At 39.5% G+C, this 19,964-nt stretch overlaps 1 protein-coding gene across 1 annotated transcript in view; it reads right to left on the bottom strand.

Annotated features, from left to right (window-relative positions):
* Positions 1–14,886, bottom strand: part of FAM188B (family with sequence similarity 188, member B) — a 56,362-nt gene extending 41,476 nt beyond the window's left edge. Inside the window, exons 1-6 of the mRNA XM_009869893.1 lie at positions 14,855–14,886; positions 10,164–10,222; positions 9,730–9,839; positions 8,521–8,637; positions 4,881–4,969; positions 570–671 (exon numbers count right to left, since the gene is read on the bottom strand). Coding sequence (XP_009868195.1) covers positions 570–671; positions 4,881–4,969; positions 8,521–8,637; positions 9,730–9,839; positions 10,164–10,222; positions 14,855–14,886 — 509 coding nt within the window. The remainder of the gene's footprint in view (positions 1–569; positions 672–4,880; positions 4,970–8,520; positions 8,638–9,729; positions 9,840–10,163; positions 10,223–14,854) is intronic.
* Positions 14,887–19,964: the final 5,078 nt, after the last annotated feature.

The following is a 19,964-nucleotide window of genomic DNA, read 5'->3' as shown; positions in this document are numbered from 1 at the left end:
TGAAATTGCTACTTCTGTTTCGGGTTTGACAATGGACTTTTGTGTCCAAAAGCTTCTCTGTTATTTTTCAGTTATTTTAGTTGACCTAATAAAAGAAATGACCTATTCTCACAAAAACCATCTCACTTAAAAACATCACATAGGATCCAGTACAGTCAAAACTAGTGGTCAGATGGCTTGTGTACAAACAGCCTAACTGCACAGCATAAACTAAGTCACCAGTAGGCAGCTACAGCAAAGGGAAATTAATCCCGGCCATAATAGAATATCTTCCAGTACAAAATTGCTGGAGTAAAATTCCGCATCTGGAAAAATAACTCTTGGTAAAGATTTTGGAGGGATCTTAACCTCAAGGAAATCCATAGGATATTTCACAGCATTTTCAAAGAATTTCACTATTCTGTCCCAGCTATGGGACAGCGGAAATGACATTTTGCATTTCACCCTAAGCCATTCTAGACTGCAGAACTACATCTCACAAAACTTTCACCTTATAAATTACATACATACAAAAAAAGACACAAGCATAGGAGCATTGTGCAATAATTAAAACTGCTTCTCCTACTTACAGTGCCACAATTGCTTTTTCGTTGCCTCCTGCGCGCCACAGTATGTCTGCAATGGCCATGGTGAGGCATTTGGTCCTGTGAGCTTCTGAAGGCTGAAGACACCTGCAGTCCAGGAAATGCCAGAAACAGACCATTGCCAAAATTTGTATTGGGAAACTTACTTAGAGGGCAAACTGCCCCAATTCCAGCATACACAGATTCACAGCAGGTTTGTAGATAAAGGAACAAATGCATCGTCCTAGAGACTATTGAGGTGGTGCAATGCATAATAATGAGGCTCTGGCAAGTTGCCTCAGAAAAATGGCATTTCTCAGTTCCTTGTATAGTCAAGAAAGACAAGTTGGACAGCCAACTCAACAGTGTCCTGCGAGTTTAACAAGCAGTTAGTATTGTTACTGAGAAGACATACCAGGTATAAAGGTACAGTTGAATCTGACTTTTTTCTGAGGATTAAGTATCTGACTGAAATGCCACGAGAGCACTCACTGTGCACACAGTAACGAAGACTTCTCAGCAGTGGACTGCAGAGGTGACAAGAGGATGTGGTGCCGCTGTTCAGCACCTAAAGAACTCTAAAGAGGGAGACGCAGCTGAGGTTGCCCCTGGAATATGGGCTTTCTGAAACTTTTTTTTGAGGTGAACCACCTTAAATCTCATTTTAGGCATTTAAGAAGGTACCCTGCATCTTCCTGAAGATAATCAGATCCAGTGAATAGAGCTCTATCTAGAAGAGCCTCCTCTTTAGATTTTCAGTAAAACAAAGCGGCACGAAGGGTCAGTCCCTTCTGAAGTCAGAAGTAAAACAAATTTGAGGGAAGTTAATTCACCTAGGTCAGGTGTTAACAGCAGTGTGTTGCATCTGGGGGAATCTGGATGAGCTTGTGTTGCTCATAACGATGCTCAGACTGCTGTTATGGCTATTTAAGCCAAACAACTGTAAACTGGTAAATCTAAGAGATGAAATGCACAATCCCTACTAAAGATGGTGTCTGACTTATCAGGAATAACTAAATCAAAACTTATTCTCATTAAGAGCAATGGACCAAAATTAAGAGAAGAGTAAAGACCAACAACAGCAACAGATCTATAATCATACCCTGAAAACCAGTCTTCTAAAAGAAATAGTGGATGCTCATTCAGAATACATATTTATAACTGGTTGGACAAAAGAAACAGGTACATGTACTTTAGGGAACAATACTGTGTTGGCAACTAATGGGCAAGAGAAGCTCATTAGTCTTTAAATATTTAATATATTTTTAATATTCTGTAACAGGATTGCTTTATATGTTAAATAGGATTTTCAGTTTATAGGGGCCTTCATACTTTCTTTCTTAGGCTGCAGAGTGGAGGACTGGCAGATTTAAGGATAAAACCCTATATCTGTGAACCTGAAGAAGTGGACAACAGATCCATGCCCCTGTGAAAGCACAGAGTGGTAATTTTCTCTAGGGGTTTCAAGAATGGCAGGCTTTGAAATTCAGATATTATCAGTTTTAGAACGTTACCAGCATGGGAGATGATGTCAAAACTTGTTCCCAGCATTTGAGTAAAAGATCTAATAATTCGAAAGACTAAACAAGAAACACCAAACATCAAAAAAATTAAATAGACTTTCAAGTTCAATGTCTGCATTGAATATAATGTTCATTAAGAGAATGTTTCCCTCTCTGAAGGATGTGAGATATGGGAAATAATTGGTGAGAGTTTTCAAGTAATAAAAATATAATTGTAACTTTCTCTTATCTCTGCCTGTGTTCTAACATAGACACTTGGAAATTTAGGGGAAGCACAGCATCTAATTTACGTGTCTGAGAGAGGTAACAGAGTAAGAAAGAGGCATAATAATTATTTCTTGAACGTCGAAGAAGCCTGAAGTCAAACACTTACTGTGAAGTGGCTAGTAACTTGAAATTCAGGTTAGAATGAAAAAGGAATATTAATCCTCTCATTTCAAGCTCTGAGACTTCCCTTTCTCTCTGCCTGCCTAAGAGTTTCTGCCCATGGCAAACATGTCATAGGAAAAATATGTTTATCTCATGAATAAAACAGTCCCTCTTGCTATTCATTTTTAGGAGCCTGGAGGATTTTAGCATTTCTGTGCATAAAGACAAAGAGTTCACCTGCTAACCTGAAATTCCTTGGAGACTTCCCGCATACTTTAGCAGCATTTTTCATATATGAAATATGTAAAAACAAAACCTTTTAAAACCATGCGGATGATACCAGGGGAAAAATAGGAGAGGCAAATATTGCCAAGTGACCAGGATAGGTTGTAGCTGGCATGAGCTGGGACCCTTACAGTTCAAATAATTTGGCCTCAATCCACTTATTTGGGTGCTACATAATTTTATGACATTTACGATCACTGAATCATATTGAAAGAGGAAAAGATTAATATCTCTATTTTTACTAAGGATGACCTGAGACTCAGAGGCACTCAGGAGCAAATGATCAAAGGCTGTTCTTGAAGCTGAAACAAATTATTGGTTTTCACAACCAGAAATAATTCTTTGCTGAATTCTGTGGAGATTCCTGGTCATAAAATCTATGTATGTACTGATTTTCTTGCATGGAAGTTCCTCAGTTTTTTTATTTCACGTGGACAAGTGCTTCATCCTGCCTTGAAAACTCTGCTCTCATTATAATCTGAATTAGAATAACAAAGTTTTGCTTGCTAATTTTTGCACTTTTAAAAAGTGTGCTCTGAACAGCAGGCTCTTGATATGATTTACAGACAGATGTGACACACTGAAAAAACAGAAGACAAAAACTGCACGATGTTGGAGAATTAACTTGACATTACACTCTGCACATTATTATAATACCCAGAATGTAGTGCACTCTGCACATGTATTATAACACTGACTCTATCTCTTTATCAGTCCACGCTAATTGCCTTTAAGTGACTTTAATGAACAGGACGTTGTCAAGTAACGAAATCCTAGCATCTTGTTTATTTGGCCCTTGCCTTGGGGTAAGCAAGCAACCAAGTGCCAATAACAGCAACAGCAGCAGCAATAGTAAATCTTTCCATATTGTATTTAGGCTTTAAGACTGGTTTTCAACATTTCTAATGACTTACTAGATGTCTCGTATAAAGACTGGTGCTCCTGGACCTGGGCACTCTTTGTGGACCCCCTAGGGCCTGGTAATCCTTTGATTAACTCTCACCTCCCATCACGGCTGCTGAAGACAAATAATGACAAGGAAGTTGGACTAGATGATCTCTAAGGTCCCTTACAGCCTAGGCCATTCTATGATGTTTTGTAGGTGCCTGTTTCTTTTCATTATTGATGAAAACAGCCCAAACAATGATTTTATATTAAGTGCCAGTCAGCCAAAACCAAGGAAAACTAAGAGAACCTGTCACTTTCCTAAACAGTTCCAAGTGGAAAAGGGAACGCTTAAGGAAAAATTTTAAACACGATGAACATTTTTACACTGTAAGGTAATGAATTCAAGAAAAATCTGTGTGAAAGCTTTTCTTCTGACTAAATTGAGATCAGTGTATCACCCAAAAATAACACAAGGTGGTGGCAGCCTAAATCAGTAAAATACTATTAACTCTATTCAACAAACTGTACCTATAAAGCACAGGAAAGCTTTGGGCAATTTTTCTTTTTTATAATGGGCTTAATTTCTTATTGAAACCAAAACGCAAATATAAGAAATCTGTTAATAAAGTAATTTTTTTTAGATATTATTTTCCAGCACTTTGCTGAATAAGCTCTGTTACTTTAGCAAAGTGACAAGCACATTAATATCACAGCAGTCCAAGCAGTTTTCCTTGACACTAGCAATACTTAACACGATTCCTTTAAAGTAAGTAGAAAATAAACACATAGAATTTAAACTGAAATTCTATCAAGGAATTTAACTGTGATAAATAAAACAAAGTAGCAAGAAAAAAACCTTATAGCAAGAAAAAAACCCTTAATTTTTCACTCTCTGAGATTCTTAGTGTCAAAAACTGCATGATTTTCATGGTCTTTCAAACGTTGATTACATTTTTTTTGAAATCTTATCTCCATAGGATCTCAAGGTTAAATAATTTTCATGGGTCTCGATTCAAGCTGCTGGATTTTTTTTAGATTAATCACAAGCAAGTAATTATACAAATAAAACACTAACCTCTAAATTCCTACAGTTGTAAGTAAATGCAAGTAAATCATATACTGTTTTCTCCCTCTTAGAGACAAAGAGAAGTTCAATAAGTTCAGACTCAGAAGCCTCCTGACTAGCTGCAGCAGAGGCAGATTTTTTTCACATCTCCATGGAAAATATTTCCAATGTCAGTTGCTGACTTACCGTGTGTCTTTATTCCTGTTACTGTCTGCAAAGATAAGCTGCTGTAGGACACAAGCTTGAACCGCAGCCAGTACTCCACATGGGCCACCCTGAGGGGAAGAATGGGACATCCATGAGCAAAACAATTTGCACTGGATGCTGGTAAAAACTTTTGCAAGGCATGAGCTTCCATTCAGGCTTTAGACATTCTTTCACCTCCCTCTTTCTATCCATGATTTTGCAGGACATTCTGTTGCTCTATTTTTTTTTTTAGCAAGCCAATGAAAATCAGTGTTACTAACTGGTTTTGTGTTTTAAAGTCCTTTTTTCTGAAAATGTACAGACATCTGTAATGCCAAAGGAAGGCTTTTTTAAAATTTATTCTGTGATTATAAACAAATGAAAAATCTCCCAATCCCTACAGCACCTCAGTTTAGCTGAACTTCCAGAGAAAAATCAAACCTGACTGTTTTCCAAAGGGTGAAAATAAGCCTTCCTCTTTTACCTTCTCTGAGCACTGTGCCTCCCCTCAAGCTCTCACTTATATCACTAAAGATTTGAGGTTTGTGTACAGCCCTCTGCACCAGGCAACTATCTCAGTGAGGACGAGAAAGAAAACGAAGGAAGTCTGAACCTTTTAAATGATAATATTGGGGAAAAATCACAATACCAACAAATACCATATTAACTTTAAACTTTACAGAAAACAGACTTACAGCTGTTTTGAAAGACTGTGGGATGGAGTAGCAATGTACTTCATTCTCCTTGCTTACTCCCTGCCATCTAGCCCAACTGACCCAATTGTGTGACCAAGACCTGTTCCCACAGGTTAACTTTACAGCAGAGACAGCTGTACAAGTTGTCCTGAAGCGCACATGGTATGCCCTCTTCTAGTCTAGAAAACTTCATCCAGCATAACTCTCCTTCCTCTGTCACTCAGAACTCTCCCAGGTGGCTCATATGACATAATTTACTCAAGAAGTTGGCTGAAGAGGCAGAGAAAAGGCATTATTCGTCTGGAACGAATGCATGAACGGAGGAGGGAATGAAGGACACAAGATTAACAACACAGATACCACAATACCACACATCACACGGGCAGTGCTGGGAATGACCACAGGTTAACTGAGGATTCAGCATATTAAATCCCACAGATGCTGCCCCATGTGTCAGCATATGCAGCCATTCTTAGAAATGGGTTCATTCTCAATATTGGGAAGTCCATTACCTTAACATAGGTCCACCCTAAACACTGCTTTATCCTGTCTCGTATAGGCTGACATGGCAGCGCTAACTTTGTCTGCCCAGTGCTAACTTTGTCCAGCCAGGTACCCAGCAAGTTTTCTGGAGAGTCTGTGTTCCCATTTGAAGCTCTGCCAAAGTCTACACTGCTTTTACTCTCTCATACTATGAGATTAATTCAGGATTGTGTTGCTTTCATACACTACAGTTGCTCCTCTGGTTTCCTCTGTAGATCATGACCAGGCTGTGGTGAACTAGCTTAGGATCTGTCAAACTCTTAAAACCCTGGAGGAGAATGAGAAGTGCAGCCAGCATTGCTCTTTTCAAGTAGCAATGTGATCAAAGGAATCATTTTCATCACTGAATCACAGAATTGTTTTGATTGGAAAGGACCTTTAAGATCATCAAGACCAACCATTATTTAACACTACTGTGTCCACTTCTAAACCATGTCCCTGAGCACCATATCTAAATGGCTTTTAAACACTCTCAGGTGGCATTAAGCCCAAGGGAACAGGACGTTGCACAGTATGCAAAGTAGAAAATAAAGGTCCTGCAATCAAGAAAATAGCTTAGATATTGATACTTTCCATTTTGTCATTTATATTACACATACACTAAGGCTCTGTAATTACTTACATAACTAACAAGTGAATTATCCGAAATATATTAAGGAAGAAAAGCACGGTTTGTTTCATTCCACTAGAGAAAGCCTCTCAGTTCAAAAAAAAAAAAGGAACCATTCTAAGTATCTTACAGCACCACAGAAAATTAACATAAGAGAGAATCAACAATTGCTCAACTGAAGTGAATTTTGGGTGTGAGGAGGAATATATTAACTACTTGGAATAAATCCATCGAAGCAAAATACTCCAGTTTACCATTCTTGTTGTGGAATTTACTGTAGGGAATTTAACAGCCAGTGAGCTGCTAGAAGTGATGAGACATCCTTTCCCTAGAAGCACGGTCTGGAAACATCAAAGTAACATTTACCGTGGATCAGTGAACATTACTGCCAGGGCTCCTTTTGGAGTTTAAATTAACATTTAACATATTTTTTCCACAAGATTTAACTTAAACATACGCAGCTTTCTTCTGAGATTATCAGCCTAACGAAATATTTACTTGACAAGGTAAGGTAATTAAGTATCTTAATGACATGTTTATTAGCCGTTGTTCTTGGCCCAAAGCCTCCCTTCCTATCATTTCTTCATAGCACATGATGCTCTGCCTCTCTCAGGCCTGACAAAGATTTTCTGCATCAGTGAGGAGCTCGATGAGTGTTTTATAAAGAGTTTATTCTTTCTCTAGTCTTCAATGAAGTCCTCACTTCCTTGCTCTCAAGAGAAGAGAACTGCTGCATAGATATCCCAGAAGCGTATTTACAGAGTCCCAGGGTAGAGGCAAAAGCATTAACCTGCAGCACTTTTACAACGGCTCCATCTGATTTTGGAGGCAGCTGAACATCCCGTGCCCTGCGTTTGGTCCCTGGTCCGAGTCCACACATTAGCCCTCTGGGAAACCAGGCTGTCCAGCTGCGTGCAGCACACAGAGCTGAGGGACAGGGTGAAGCACAGCAGTCTGTAAGAGTCTGGTGCCCAGGCAAGGTTGCCAGGACAGACACCAGATGAGTGAGTCTCCCACTGAATGCTTTAGACCAGAAAGATCTTTGTAAGCACCAAAAACTTCTATGGACTGGGTACTTGCTTTCCAGGCTGACCCTAGTCATGGCATCATGCTTCTACCAGCTGCGGTCACCACAGGGACCTGCTGGGAGGATTTTAGAAAGGGCCACCTGATAGAAGATGCCTGGGAATTGCTAAAACCTGTGTTTTAGGAAGGAGCTGACATCTTGTGGCTGCAGTCCAGAATTACAGCACCATGGCTTCAACAGAGGTGGTCCCACCAGCAGCCCGTGTCCCAGTCCCAGTGACACTGCAGGGGCACTTACTCTCTTTTAGTTTAGGAATGAGACTATCATGGGACCCACATAACTTTAAGAAGTGAAAAACTCCTTGCAGCTTCCCAGACACTGCAGGCAATTCTTCACATCTTAAACTTGTTAAACTCTGGCCCAATATCTCTTTTCTCTTCAACTCCACCCTTGACTTATGCCTTTATATTCTTTTATCATCACTAGCTTTCAGCTGAAGTGGCTTGTCTTCCTCCCTGCAACTAAATCCCCATCACACATACATGCACACTTTCTGTAGCTGCTCCCTCAGAAATATTCCATCCATCTCAAGTCTCCTATCAGGACCTTGCAAGGTGGCATCATCCAGTAGTAAGAGAAGAAGTTAAAGACAAGAGCTTTTAGAAATCCCTTTTTTTTTTTTCTTTTTCCCACTGCTGAAACACACAGCCTTTGTAAATTCAGTCTAAAAAGCAAAGATCAGTTTAAGGAAGTAATTTACAGTACCTTTTTTTGCACAATGCCATATTTCAACTGTGGTATGTTATTAAATGTAAAACTCTGTATTTTCCATTCTTCACTGAAGCAACAAAGACTAGAGCCAAACAAAAGATTTTTTAATTCCTATAAAAAAAAGCAAAGAAAAAAGTTTTTATTTTAAAACCAAAACACAGGTACATTTTCTTGCAGTAATTTGTAGAAAAGAAAGGAGGAGTGTGGAAAGGTAATGACTAACTGACTATAACCACTCTCTTCTGTTTTATACATACTGTAAATAGCAACACTCAAATGAAAAGGAGCAATTTTTTCCTTTTCCTGCAATATTCCTTCAACTCATAATGCCATGTGCTGCTCAGCACAGGAAACTGTTTATGAAGATTGTCTGGGGCAAAGTTTCCCATGAAAGCATCACAGAATATTACCTTAAATTTAACAGTGAGAAGAGCAACTCCTACTAACGGTTACATTACAGAGAAAAGGACCCTGCTGGATACAGTATGGAGAAAAGACAACTTGTTTTGCCTCTCAGAGTTTCTGGTACAACATAAAAGTCATTCAAATGTTTGTCTGCTGTATGTCAGATGCCAAATCCAGATCTTGTCGCCAAGGAACTGCAGACCACTACTGCTCAGGAACAGCTAAACTAAAGAAATTATATTCATGCTAAAGTAAAGCTACAGAAGACCAGGCTGCTCAATGTTTGTACAGTTACTTAGACTACTTTGATCTAGAAATTAAATTGGACAGCCTCATTATCTTTTCTCTGTTTTTTTTTTGTCTTAATAGGAATGGAATTATTAAAAGTATTTAACAGAACCATCCCTGCTCAAAGGAAGATAAGCAAGAGAGAAGTAGTGATGGGGAATAATAAACTTGTTCTGAGCCACTGTCAGTTTAAAGGACTGGAGAATAAGCACATGAAGAACTGACTAGAAGCGTTAATAAAATAATACAAGCTTCATTAATTAATCAGTACTTCAAGTGGGCTGATGTGTTCTGGCATGCTCTTCTGGTATTTTTCTGATTTTAGAGAGGCATCTTTACATTACTTTTTCACCTGAATACTAAATAAGGAATATATTCAGGAATGATTACAATATATGTTAAATCACACACAAACATGCAACCCAGAGCAATCCATTGCAGCTTTGACTAACTTAACTGAAATAACATCCTTACACTTCTATATGTATTTACCATCATAGTTAGTCTTACTTTTGCAAGAGAAATATCAATTGCCTTTGATATTACTTGAAACATATACAGTGTTGAAAGATCCGGGTTCTTACTAACTTCTCCAGCTGTTTCTTCATCCTCAACATCAACTGAAATAAAAAAAAGTAAAATCTTCTAAAATGTGTTGGCTCAGTGCCAGGATGTCATCGCTACGACAACACTTTGTTGTCATCCGCCTTTATAAAAAAGAAAATATAGTTTTAACCAGAAAGAACAGATAAAAAAATACAGGAGACAACTTTAGTCTGATTACTTCTGAACGACTTCTTTACACAGTCTTACCCAAGAAGTTAATAGCAAATACAATTATGCCGAATCAGCTAAGAGTCAAAGAAGTAACTTTTATGTATTTGGTTATAGCTGCTCTGAAGAACACAACAACAAAAGCCAACCTGAATCTTGACATAACTTACCTAATTCTAAGACATCTTTAATCTGGTCTTCTTTATAGCAAGTGGATATTGGAAACTTCCTACAGCAAAATAAATCAAAAAAATGAATTACTAAATGTTCACTTTTAAGAGAAAAGTTGTTTGAATAAACAAGAATTACGGAGTATGCCCACACACAGATGTAATTTTTTACGTGTACGTATATATATGTATGTATGTATGTAAATACACAGAGAGAGGGTGGGTATGTGGGGGTATGTGTGAAGAGAGAGATAATAAAAGACGCAAATAGATAAAAAACATATTCAATGGCCTTCATCTTCAGCTTTTAAAATGCTCTAGACAGAGGAACTCAGTCTCACTAACAACTCTGTATTAAGAAATAAATGGTGCTGGAGGAAAAAGATTTTCAGTGGAAGAAAGCTGAACTTCAGGAGCTCATCAGGAAAAGCAGCGAGCGCAGAGCAATATGCTGCCCTTGATTCAGGATTTCAGTCCTGTTTCAACATCAGTTTCCTTTAAATTGTGTGATTTCAGTACATGTCAAGTTCTGCAAGATCATACACAGGAGCAGGTTTTACACTGTCCTGAATTTCAAGGGAGGATATTCATGTATATGTGACATTTTCTGAGTTCAAAGGCTCAGGACACAAAATAAAACTTACATCCCTGATGGGGATCAGGATGAGATTCAAATTAGTCCTTAAACTATGTAAAATATCCAAATAATATAAGTGGGAATAGTTATTTGACTGGCTTCCTCTACCAGGGTAATTCTTTAATCCACTATCAGGTAGCAGTTGCTCAACTGCCCTTGAGATTTTATTGTATAATACACAAATAACAGGTTAAAAACTCATCTAAACAACAACTAAAGGGACTAAGCCTTTAAACTTGGCTGTGAAATCAGAACTGAAATAGAACGTTAACTTTTTGGAGATGAGGAGGTTTATTCTCCCTGTTGAATACATACCAAAATGAACTCAGAACCAAGGAAGAGTTTCAAATAACTACTGTAAAAAGACGGTGTTTTCTTTTGTTAAAGAGCAATACTGCATCATTGGCCTTGGCTTTGGAAAAAAGGTATTGCACTGAGAGTCCTTTCAAAAATAGTACGGAATAATTCCCTCAGCAACATCCTTTGTATGCGTGACATTATTGTAGCACTAACCACTGTCATATCACATACTTTCCATTAACTCAATTTCCTTTTTCAGTGTGAAAGATGAATAAAACCTGAACACAAACATACCACACTCACAATTTTTCCAGTTTAAAAGCGCTTTTGCACCTTTCACACTGATAGTCTTTGATACCTTAACAAACGCTTCTCTTTTTCTCTACAAGTTCAGGTATTTAACACAATGAAATGTGGATGGCCACAATTCAGAAAAGATAGAATGGAAATGAATCATCCCTGTTAATATGCACTTGAGGTAAAAATAAACAGGATGCCCAGGAGGTCAATACCAATAAGAGGATAAATTCTATAGTGGCATAAGTAGTACTGAGCTCTCACTGAATATAACAGTACTTCCAATGTGATTAGAGTTTAATATAGTTGACTGTGGTATATTCTAATATACAATCAGATCTCCTCTTGCTTTTTGCTAATACTGAATTTCAGCTGAGATATCTTTCTGCTAGCTGCTTGCTAGCATTTTCTCCACACCTAATCGGGGAAAGGGTCTCAGTGACATGGAATTTGCCAATAAAATGTTTTTCAGCCAAGTACTCTAGTCTCTTAACTGCACTTAGAAAAATATTTATTTTTTTTAATTTTGTCTGAGATTGCACACTACCGTCTCTTGTTTCCTAGAGAATAATGTGTTTCTTCCCAGGTCAACCCATTTCAAACCAGTTTTGCAAAAACAGAATGCAGCACTAAGAATGCAACTCTGAAGAATGCAGAGCTCTTAAGAATGCAGCACTCCAGGTTACAGCATCCTACCTGGCCTCAGCTGTTTCCGAAGAGTCTGGGTCTCCTCTTGGTACTGTATCATATCTCCTAACTTCAGTAGATGGCTTGGATACCTTAGAGTCTCAAATTGCACTATATATCTGCTTTTCAGCAAGTGTATAACTCTCTACATGAAATTAGCACCCTTGATTAATTTTTCTCCCAAACACTTCTCCTCAGTAGTGTTTCATCTGAAAAGATCTATACAGGAAAACAAAGACAACTATGGCACAATTCTTACATAGCTCACCTGGCCCCAGGTTTTGCAACATGATTGCTTTCTGGAAAATCTAAAAGATTTTGGTTCGACACCTATTCCAGGAAAAAACAAGCCTGTGTTGCAAAGTACTTAGAATTCTCAAGCTGTAAGGAAATTCCCATCCAGCTGAGGAAAGTGCTGACATCAGAGATTGATGTAGGGTATTTTCTGATTAAGTGGGGGATACTCACAGGTATAGGTTCCCTCCTTAAGGGGAACTCATGTTTCTCAAAACACTGTCAGGACATTTATTGCAATTTCCATTTCAGCAGATGGTTACGGTTCCAGGAAAATATATTGTACATGTAAAACCATACAGTTAAAATACTTAGGAAGAGGGAAAACATCTGTCATGGCAGAAAAATGGGACAGGAAGAAAATATGTTTCATTGTAAACATACTATACAGTCCTTTCTCTAAATATTTGAACTTTCCCATCTGATCTTCATGTATTGTAGAAAACTGAATTTATGCACAATAGCAAACTTGCACAGAAATCACTTCTCAGCACAATAATGCATGTACATTCCACTACTTCCTATTTATACTTCCATACACAAGACGTCAAACAAACAAAAGGACTTAAAAAATAAACACTGGTCATCAGTGGCTTTAGGATGACCATGCTGGTAAAACTTATTTTCACTGCTTGATTACAACACTGGATCTATAGCTTTTCTGCATAATAACTTAGTGTTGGAAGGATGCCTAGAAGTCGCAGCCCAATCCTCTGGTCTAGTGCTGTTATGCCACATACAGATATATACATCATTTTTGCTGTAGTGACTAAGATCTGGAGAATAAGTAATAAAAAAATTAGACTCTCTTACTCTTTGCAAAAAGGTAAACAAGGTCAGTATTTGCAATGCAGCTCATCACTGCTTTGGGACAAAATTATAAAAATGGAGCTCATATTACTGGTTTATATTCAGCTTTTCATCCACCAACATCCCTCCAAGTCCTCCTCCGCAACGTTGCTCTCAATCCACTCATCCCCCAGGCTGTATTTTCTTGGGGTTGCCCTTACCCAAATGCAGAACCTTGCACTTGGCCTTGTTGAACTTCACAAGGCTGGCACGGCCCCACTTCTCCAGCCTGTCCAGGTGCCTCTGGATGACATCCCTTCCCTCCAGCGTGTTGACTGCACCACGCAGCTCAGTGTCATGGGCAAACTTGCTGAGGGGGCATTCGATCCCTCTGTCCGTGTCACGAAAAAAGGTGTGAAACAACACCAGTCCCAATATCAACCCCTGAGGAACACCACTCATCACTGGTCTCCACTTGGACATCGAGCCATTGAGCACAACTCTTTGAGTGACCAACTAAGAGACCAGGTAAAGCCTTGAGAAGGATTCTCAGACTTAACACTCAACCAGTTCTCACCAGTGGAGGTGAATATAAGCCTCTGTCCTCTTTGTCATACGTAAAGTACCCACTCTGTCTGGTTTTGGCCTTCAATTTTTAGGCCATTTATTTTTGAGGAGGACAAATTTTTCCTGCCTTACTTTTCCTGTCAGAAACCTCACGTTTTTACCAGTCCAAACTGTAACCTGAAAGATTTTAGCAAAATAAATTATCTTTCTGAAAGCTAATATCAAGTGTTACATTGGAAGAAGGAAAAAAGCTTATACCAAGTGGGGTAGCTCTCTTATTTTATTATAAAAAAGGGTGAATACGAATAAAGGCCTATTGATCAGCACATGTACTGCAGAGATAGATTCTGCCTCCTGCTAATCTTAGCGGTAGTAAAACATAGGAGAACAACAATTCTTTGTGCTACCTGCAAACAACTGATAGTTTTTAGGGGGCAGGTAATTTCTTGTGCTGCTTTTCACTGTGCTCCTCCCTCGATGCTCATATGCTCACTCAGTGAAAGGAAGCTCTACCAATGAAATAGGTTCTTGCTTTACATTTTAGAAGATCTAGAGTCTCTCTGTGTTTGCATGAACAAGGCAAATTCTCAACCAACTGAACGCATTTCAGGCAATGGGCTGGACGCTTCCAGTTTTACATCCTTTCCAAAAATAAAGAAATGATACAGAAGCCATTTGTCATTTCCAGTAATTGCAAAGTGCTTCTTCCTATGGAGTGCTGGAAAAATACTAAAAGGGCAAATGGCAGCACACACTGATGTTATGTCGAAGGCTCTGATGCCATAAATCTGTTGGCACAAAACAAAAGTCACAATAGTTTATTACTTTTATTTTAGGTTCTTTTTTCCGGTCCAGGCACTATGTTATAAAAGGTGTTATACAAGTCCAGACCCTTGAAGGTTTTCCCTACTGAGTGATATGGCAACTACAGCCTCTCTTTTTATATATTGGCCAGTTAAATCCATATTCCCCAAAGATGAATCCATCTTCTTTGACTGTCATTCTTCCCATTGACCACCTCAAGAGTCAAATAAAGACTTATTCCCAGGTTGGCAGCTGAAGACACTCTGGGAGGGTTTGGTTAGTTTCTCAGGGAAGGTGCCAACTGCTCTATTCTTACTGTGCTTCCTTCCTACAAAGCCACACCGACATACTGACGAAAGCCTGACACGATACAATGCGTTGCTTCATGTGGCTTAAGGACAACGCCTGGTGCTACTCACCGACTGCAAACAGACAAAGACGGAAGGAAACATGCAAAGGTAACTTACTATTAGGCTGCTCCCACTCTGCTTTCCTTTCCGCTCTTTTATCTGAAATGTTGCACTCTGACTAAATTGCTATTTCCTAGAAATGCCACCGTTGCCCAATACATCCTCTTCCTCTCACAGAAGGGAAAATTTAATGAATTCCTCAGACGTTGCTCACACACACTGCATGTCACTGAGTATGCTGGCATATACTGAAATCAGTCAGGGTTTACTGTCTGATTTTAGTCAGGCTCTAGTTTATATGAATATGGCCATCTGAGCTCAGACCTCATTTCAGAGAACAGGCTATCAAGGCGATAAGTACTTGTAGGAAGTGTTCAACATCTCACAGGAACAAAACTTTATTACTTACCAAAATGCCAGATACTATTTTAGACAAAGCAATCTCACCCAACACACCGATTTTGTATATAACAGTGAAATATTACAGCCCACTGGGCAAACTGTACAGAATTCACCATTCCTAGAAAATCTATTTTAACACCAAAAGGCACAGTAGAAGAGCCAATAATAAACGTTGGGTAAATAATATACATTACATAACTTTGCCAAAACTACTTTCTCTTTGACTTGGAAATTCAATTTTATTTTAAAAACACAATAAGACTGGAATGTTGATTAGTATTCTGCATGAAATCTGACATTCATATAATAACCATCACTAGGTGCTGTATTTTCCTGTTTTAGTGACAGCCCGTGTATAAAAGAGGGCAGCTGCTTCAGCTCTCTTATTTCTGCCATGAGTTCAGAATCACAGAGTTGGAAGGCAATTCTGGAGCTCACCTAGTCCAACCCTCTGCTCAGAGCAGGTTCAACTGCAGCAAGTTGCTCAAGGCCACGTCCAGTCATGTTTTGAGCATCTCCAAGGATGGAAACACCAGAGTCTCCCTAAAAAAACCTGTTCCAGTATTTCCACCCTCACAGGAAAAAAGTCCTTGATCACTTGTGTCATCAGTGCACCTGGAAACCTCCTGGATTGCTTGTGCTCCGCTTGGGGCTTATGCTGATGGAGTAGATGTCAAATCCAGCTCTGAACTTGCTCAGAAACTCATGGCCAACATTGTCTGCCAATGTTCTAATGTAAATCAGCACAGCTTGCGGCCAGAAATTACACAGGATAAAAATGTATGCGAAGATCTTGGCAGTTTTAGGCATTCAATCATGTATAACTGACAGGTAGAGGCTTGGTCCTTGCATAGAAAATAAGCTTGTTTATTCCTGTTAATAACAGAAAGCACGAATATTAATCCTTTAAGGAACATAATACTTTAAAAATAATATTCTGAAAGCCTCAGCTATCTAAAAGAATACAAAAAAAATCCACCCTGCATACATTTTTAAAGGACTTGGAGGATTTCTTGGAAGAAGACTAGTATTTTGTTTTCCTCTAGGGATCTCCTATCTTCATAAAATGAATTTTCAGGGACTTTTTGTTGGAATATATGAAAGGGAAGAGGCAGGAATTTTGAGTAACACAACGTGTTCACCTGTACTGGTCTCCATTTAGGATGAGGAAAGCCATAGGTGGTCCAGAAAGCAAAGTAAAGCTATTCACACCTTGTCAGTCTTACATAGAAATGCAGGGAGGTGAAGGGAGGTACTTTTTCTATAGGAATACGTGATGATGGTCCAGAAAGCAAAGTAAAGCTATTCACACCTTGTCAGTCTTACATAGAAATGCAGGGAGGTGAAGGGAGGTACTTTTTCTATAGGAACACATGATGAGGGTCCCACAGAAGATTAGAATGACTTAATAATTTTACTGTAAGGGGCATTTTGGAGGAAAATACACTAAAACACTACGGAGACATTTTGCACCCAATGTGTGTGAAACTGCAAACAAGAAGGCAAATGATGCCTGTGATCAAACTGCAGTGACAAATGGGCTCAGGTGATTTTATAATGCTGAGAATCATGCCATGAGCAGTAGGTGACTGTTCTTACCCTGTATCAGTGAGAGTCATAGTGTGACAAAGTTAGAGCAGTCTCTAAATACAGGAAGAAACATAAAACAAATCAATAAAACTTAATGGAAAAAATAACAGCAAACTTTCAGAGCTGGAAAGATACAAACAGAAGAAGACTACATAAGCTTTAAGCAAAAAAATGCCTAAAGAAACATGAAGAATGTTTAGAAATATTTTAACAGAGGCAAATATGTAGCAAGAAACAGAAAGATCAGTCAAAAATCAACTCCAGCTATGGATAACACAGAAGAAAAAAGGAAATTCAAGGTGAGTATGAAGGAAAAATTCCTAAGGTTAAGGACTGCTAGACACTAGAATATATTCTCAAGGGAGAGGTGTCACTTGAGTAATTTAAGGCTGGACTAGACGAAACCCTGGAAAAAAGAATTACAACAAATACATATATATAGTAATGAATAATCTGCCATAGAAACAAATGACCTTAAAATGTCTTTTCCGTCTGTAATTTCTAAGATTCTGTGAAACATGAGTAATGTTCCACTAAGGAACTTGGTATCTATGGCAATTCACTAACCCTACCCTATTTGTGCTAGATTGTAGACCACTGCTAGCAAAGAAGGCTTATTATCAAAGAATGAGTGATATTTTGGGAACCATTAAAAGGTGCCCAGCGAAGGTGAACTCAGTTGAGAGACTACTGCCGGAAGAGAAATTCTGGCTCTGGCCCTGGCTTTCCTGGTGGTGGAGATGAAGTGCATCAGAGATACTTGGGTTTTGTTTGGGAAAGGTGTCTGAGGCCAAGCTATACAGTCGTAAACAGTCCCTACTGTCTGGAATATCCATCTGCACTGGCAGACTTCTGAAAGGAAACCACTAGCTCACAGTCAGTTTGTAGCCAAGACTGATGGCAAGGCAAAGGAGAGCATGGCAGACACAATTAAAAGAACCGGATAAGTAGGATGATCGTTCACAATGAAAAAATGAATGAAGGATCCATCACCTTTCTTGCTCCTGGAACTGTATTCTAGGTCTCTGCCTTTGGACACAGGGATCCACTGCTGTATCCTTTTGCTCGCTAATGGCAGGAGGAAATTTTTGTTCAGATGGAATGATATTCTCATTTCTTTTTTGCCTTTCCGATAGCTGTTCCTTTTTAGTTCCTATGAAATCGGAGAGATCTCCTCAACTTCATGTTCTGACTGCTAAGAAGTCCTTTTCTTCCCATGATTCACAGAGTCACAGAATGGCAGGAGTTGGAAGGGACCTCTGAAGATCATCAAATCCAACCCCCCTGCCAGAGCAGGATCACCTAGAGGAAGTCACACAGGACCACGTTCAGGTGGGTTTTGAATGTCCCCAGAGATGGAGACTCCATAATCTCTCCGGGCAGCCTGTTCCAGTGCTCTGTTATCCTCACAGAAGCATTTCCTTATGTTTAGTTTGAATTGCCCCTTGCCCTGTCACTGGACACAACTGAGAAGAGTCTGGCCCCAACTGCCTGACATCCACCCTTTAGATATTTATAAGTATTGATGAGATTCCCTCTCAGTCTCCTCCAAGCTAAACAGACCCAGCTCTCTAAGCCTTTCCTCATATGGGAGATGCCCCAGTCCCCTCATCATTTTGGTCCTGCCTGGACTCTCTCCAGTAGTTTCTTGTACTTCTTAAACTGAGGAGCCCAGAACTGGACGGAGTACTCCAGGTGAAACCCCACCAGGGCAGAATAGAGGGGGAAGATGATCTCCTTGGACCTTGGCTACACTCTTCTCGATGCAGTCCAGGTTACCACTGGCCTTCTTGACCAGGAGGACACATTGTTGGCTTATGGTCAGCCTGTCGCTCATCAGGACTCCCAGGTCCTCCTCCCCAGAGCTGCTCTCCAACAGCTCAGCCTCCAACTTGTAGTGATAGGTTGTTCTACTCCATATTCAGTACTTTACACTTCCCCTGACTGAATGTCATCAGGTTTCTCCCCACCCAGCTCGCCAGCCTGCCCAGGTCATGCTGGAGGACAGCACAAGCCTTCTGGCATGACAGCCACTCCTCCCAGTCTTGTGTCATCAGTGAACTTGCTGAGGATACACTCTGTCCCTCCATTCAGGTTGTAGATGAATATATCACATAGGGCTGGACCCAAAACTGACCCCTGGGGGACAGTTTTACACTTTTTTGCTGTCATCGCTCTGATTTTAGTTTCTATGCTATTTTTCTTGGCATTGTGGGAGGCAGGGTCGTGGGCTTTATCCATGAAAACTAGGTCAAATATCACAATACGTTGTTACCTTTCTTAACTACCAGCAGTGAGACTGAAGACAAGAGATAACACCTACCCATCTAACCCAGCATAAGGTAGCTCCACTACTCTGGAGAACTGCCCAGTCAGAATGCAGCTCGTTAGCTCATTTAGAAAATATTCAGCTGAGAACTGTAGGGTTTTCACATCTCTATCACACCTTACACTGACAGAATTAAGGGGTATGGAAAATTAGGAGAGCCCTTCACTTTCAGTGGCTGCACAAGCAACAGCTGTAGTACATCTCTGTAGCTGAGCCAAAAGAACTATTTCTCAACTACTGCAAAGTGGTTTTGCTTGCCTTGCCCCAATTTTATTTGTTCAAGCTGTGGAACATGGGGGAATCTTGACCTTCTAACACCACTTAAACTTTCCAAATAGCTCCTTATTCACCATGGTTTTTCTAGAATAGCAATAGAAAGATTTTAATCCAAGGTTACGCATCAACTTCAAAGGTCTGGGTTGTTTTTTTTTACAGTTCCTACAGATCATGAATTTCATTCCACTATAGACCCTCATTCTTTATTTTAGTGATAAATACTTCCTTCTTGTAGGGGATTCAGCATTAAGGAGAATCACGAAATCACAGAATGGTTCAGGTTGGAAGGCATCTACGTGGAGGGTTGGCCTGCCCTCAAGATATTGAAGGTGACAGAGAACGCTTTCTCGCTGCCATTCAAGACTCTGCCCAGGTTAAAAGACTCAGAAAAGTCTTTAATAGTTTGATACCTTTGATCT

Source organism: Apaloderma vittatum, unplaced genomic scaffold, assembly GCF_000703405.1.
Source record: "Apaloderma vittatum isolate BGI_N311 unplaced genomic scaffold, ASM70340v1 scaffold885, whole genome shotgun sequence".
NCBI lineage: Eukaryota > Metazoa > Chordata > Aves > Trogoniformes > Trogonidae > Apaloderma > Apaloderma vittatum.
Note: the sequence above shows the minus strand (reverse complement) of the source record. Positions and strands in the feature narration are given on the sequence as shown.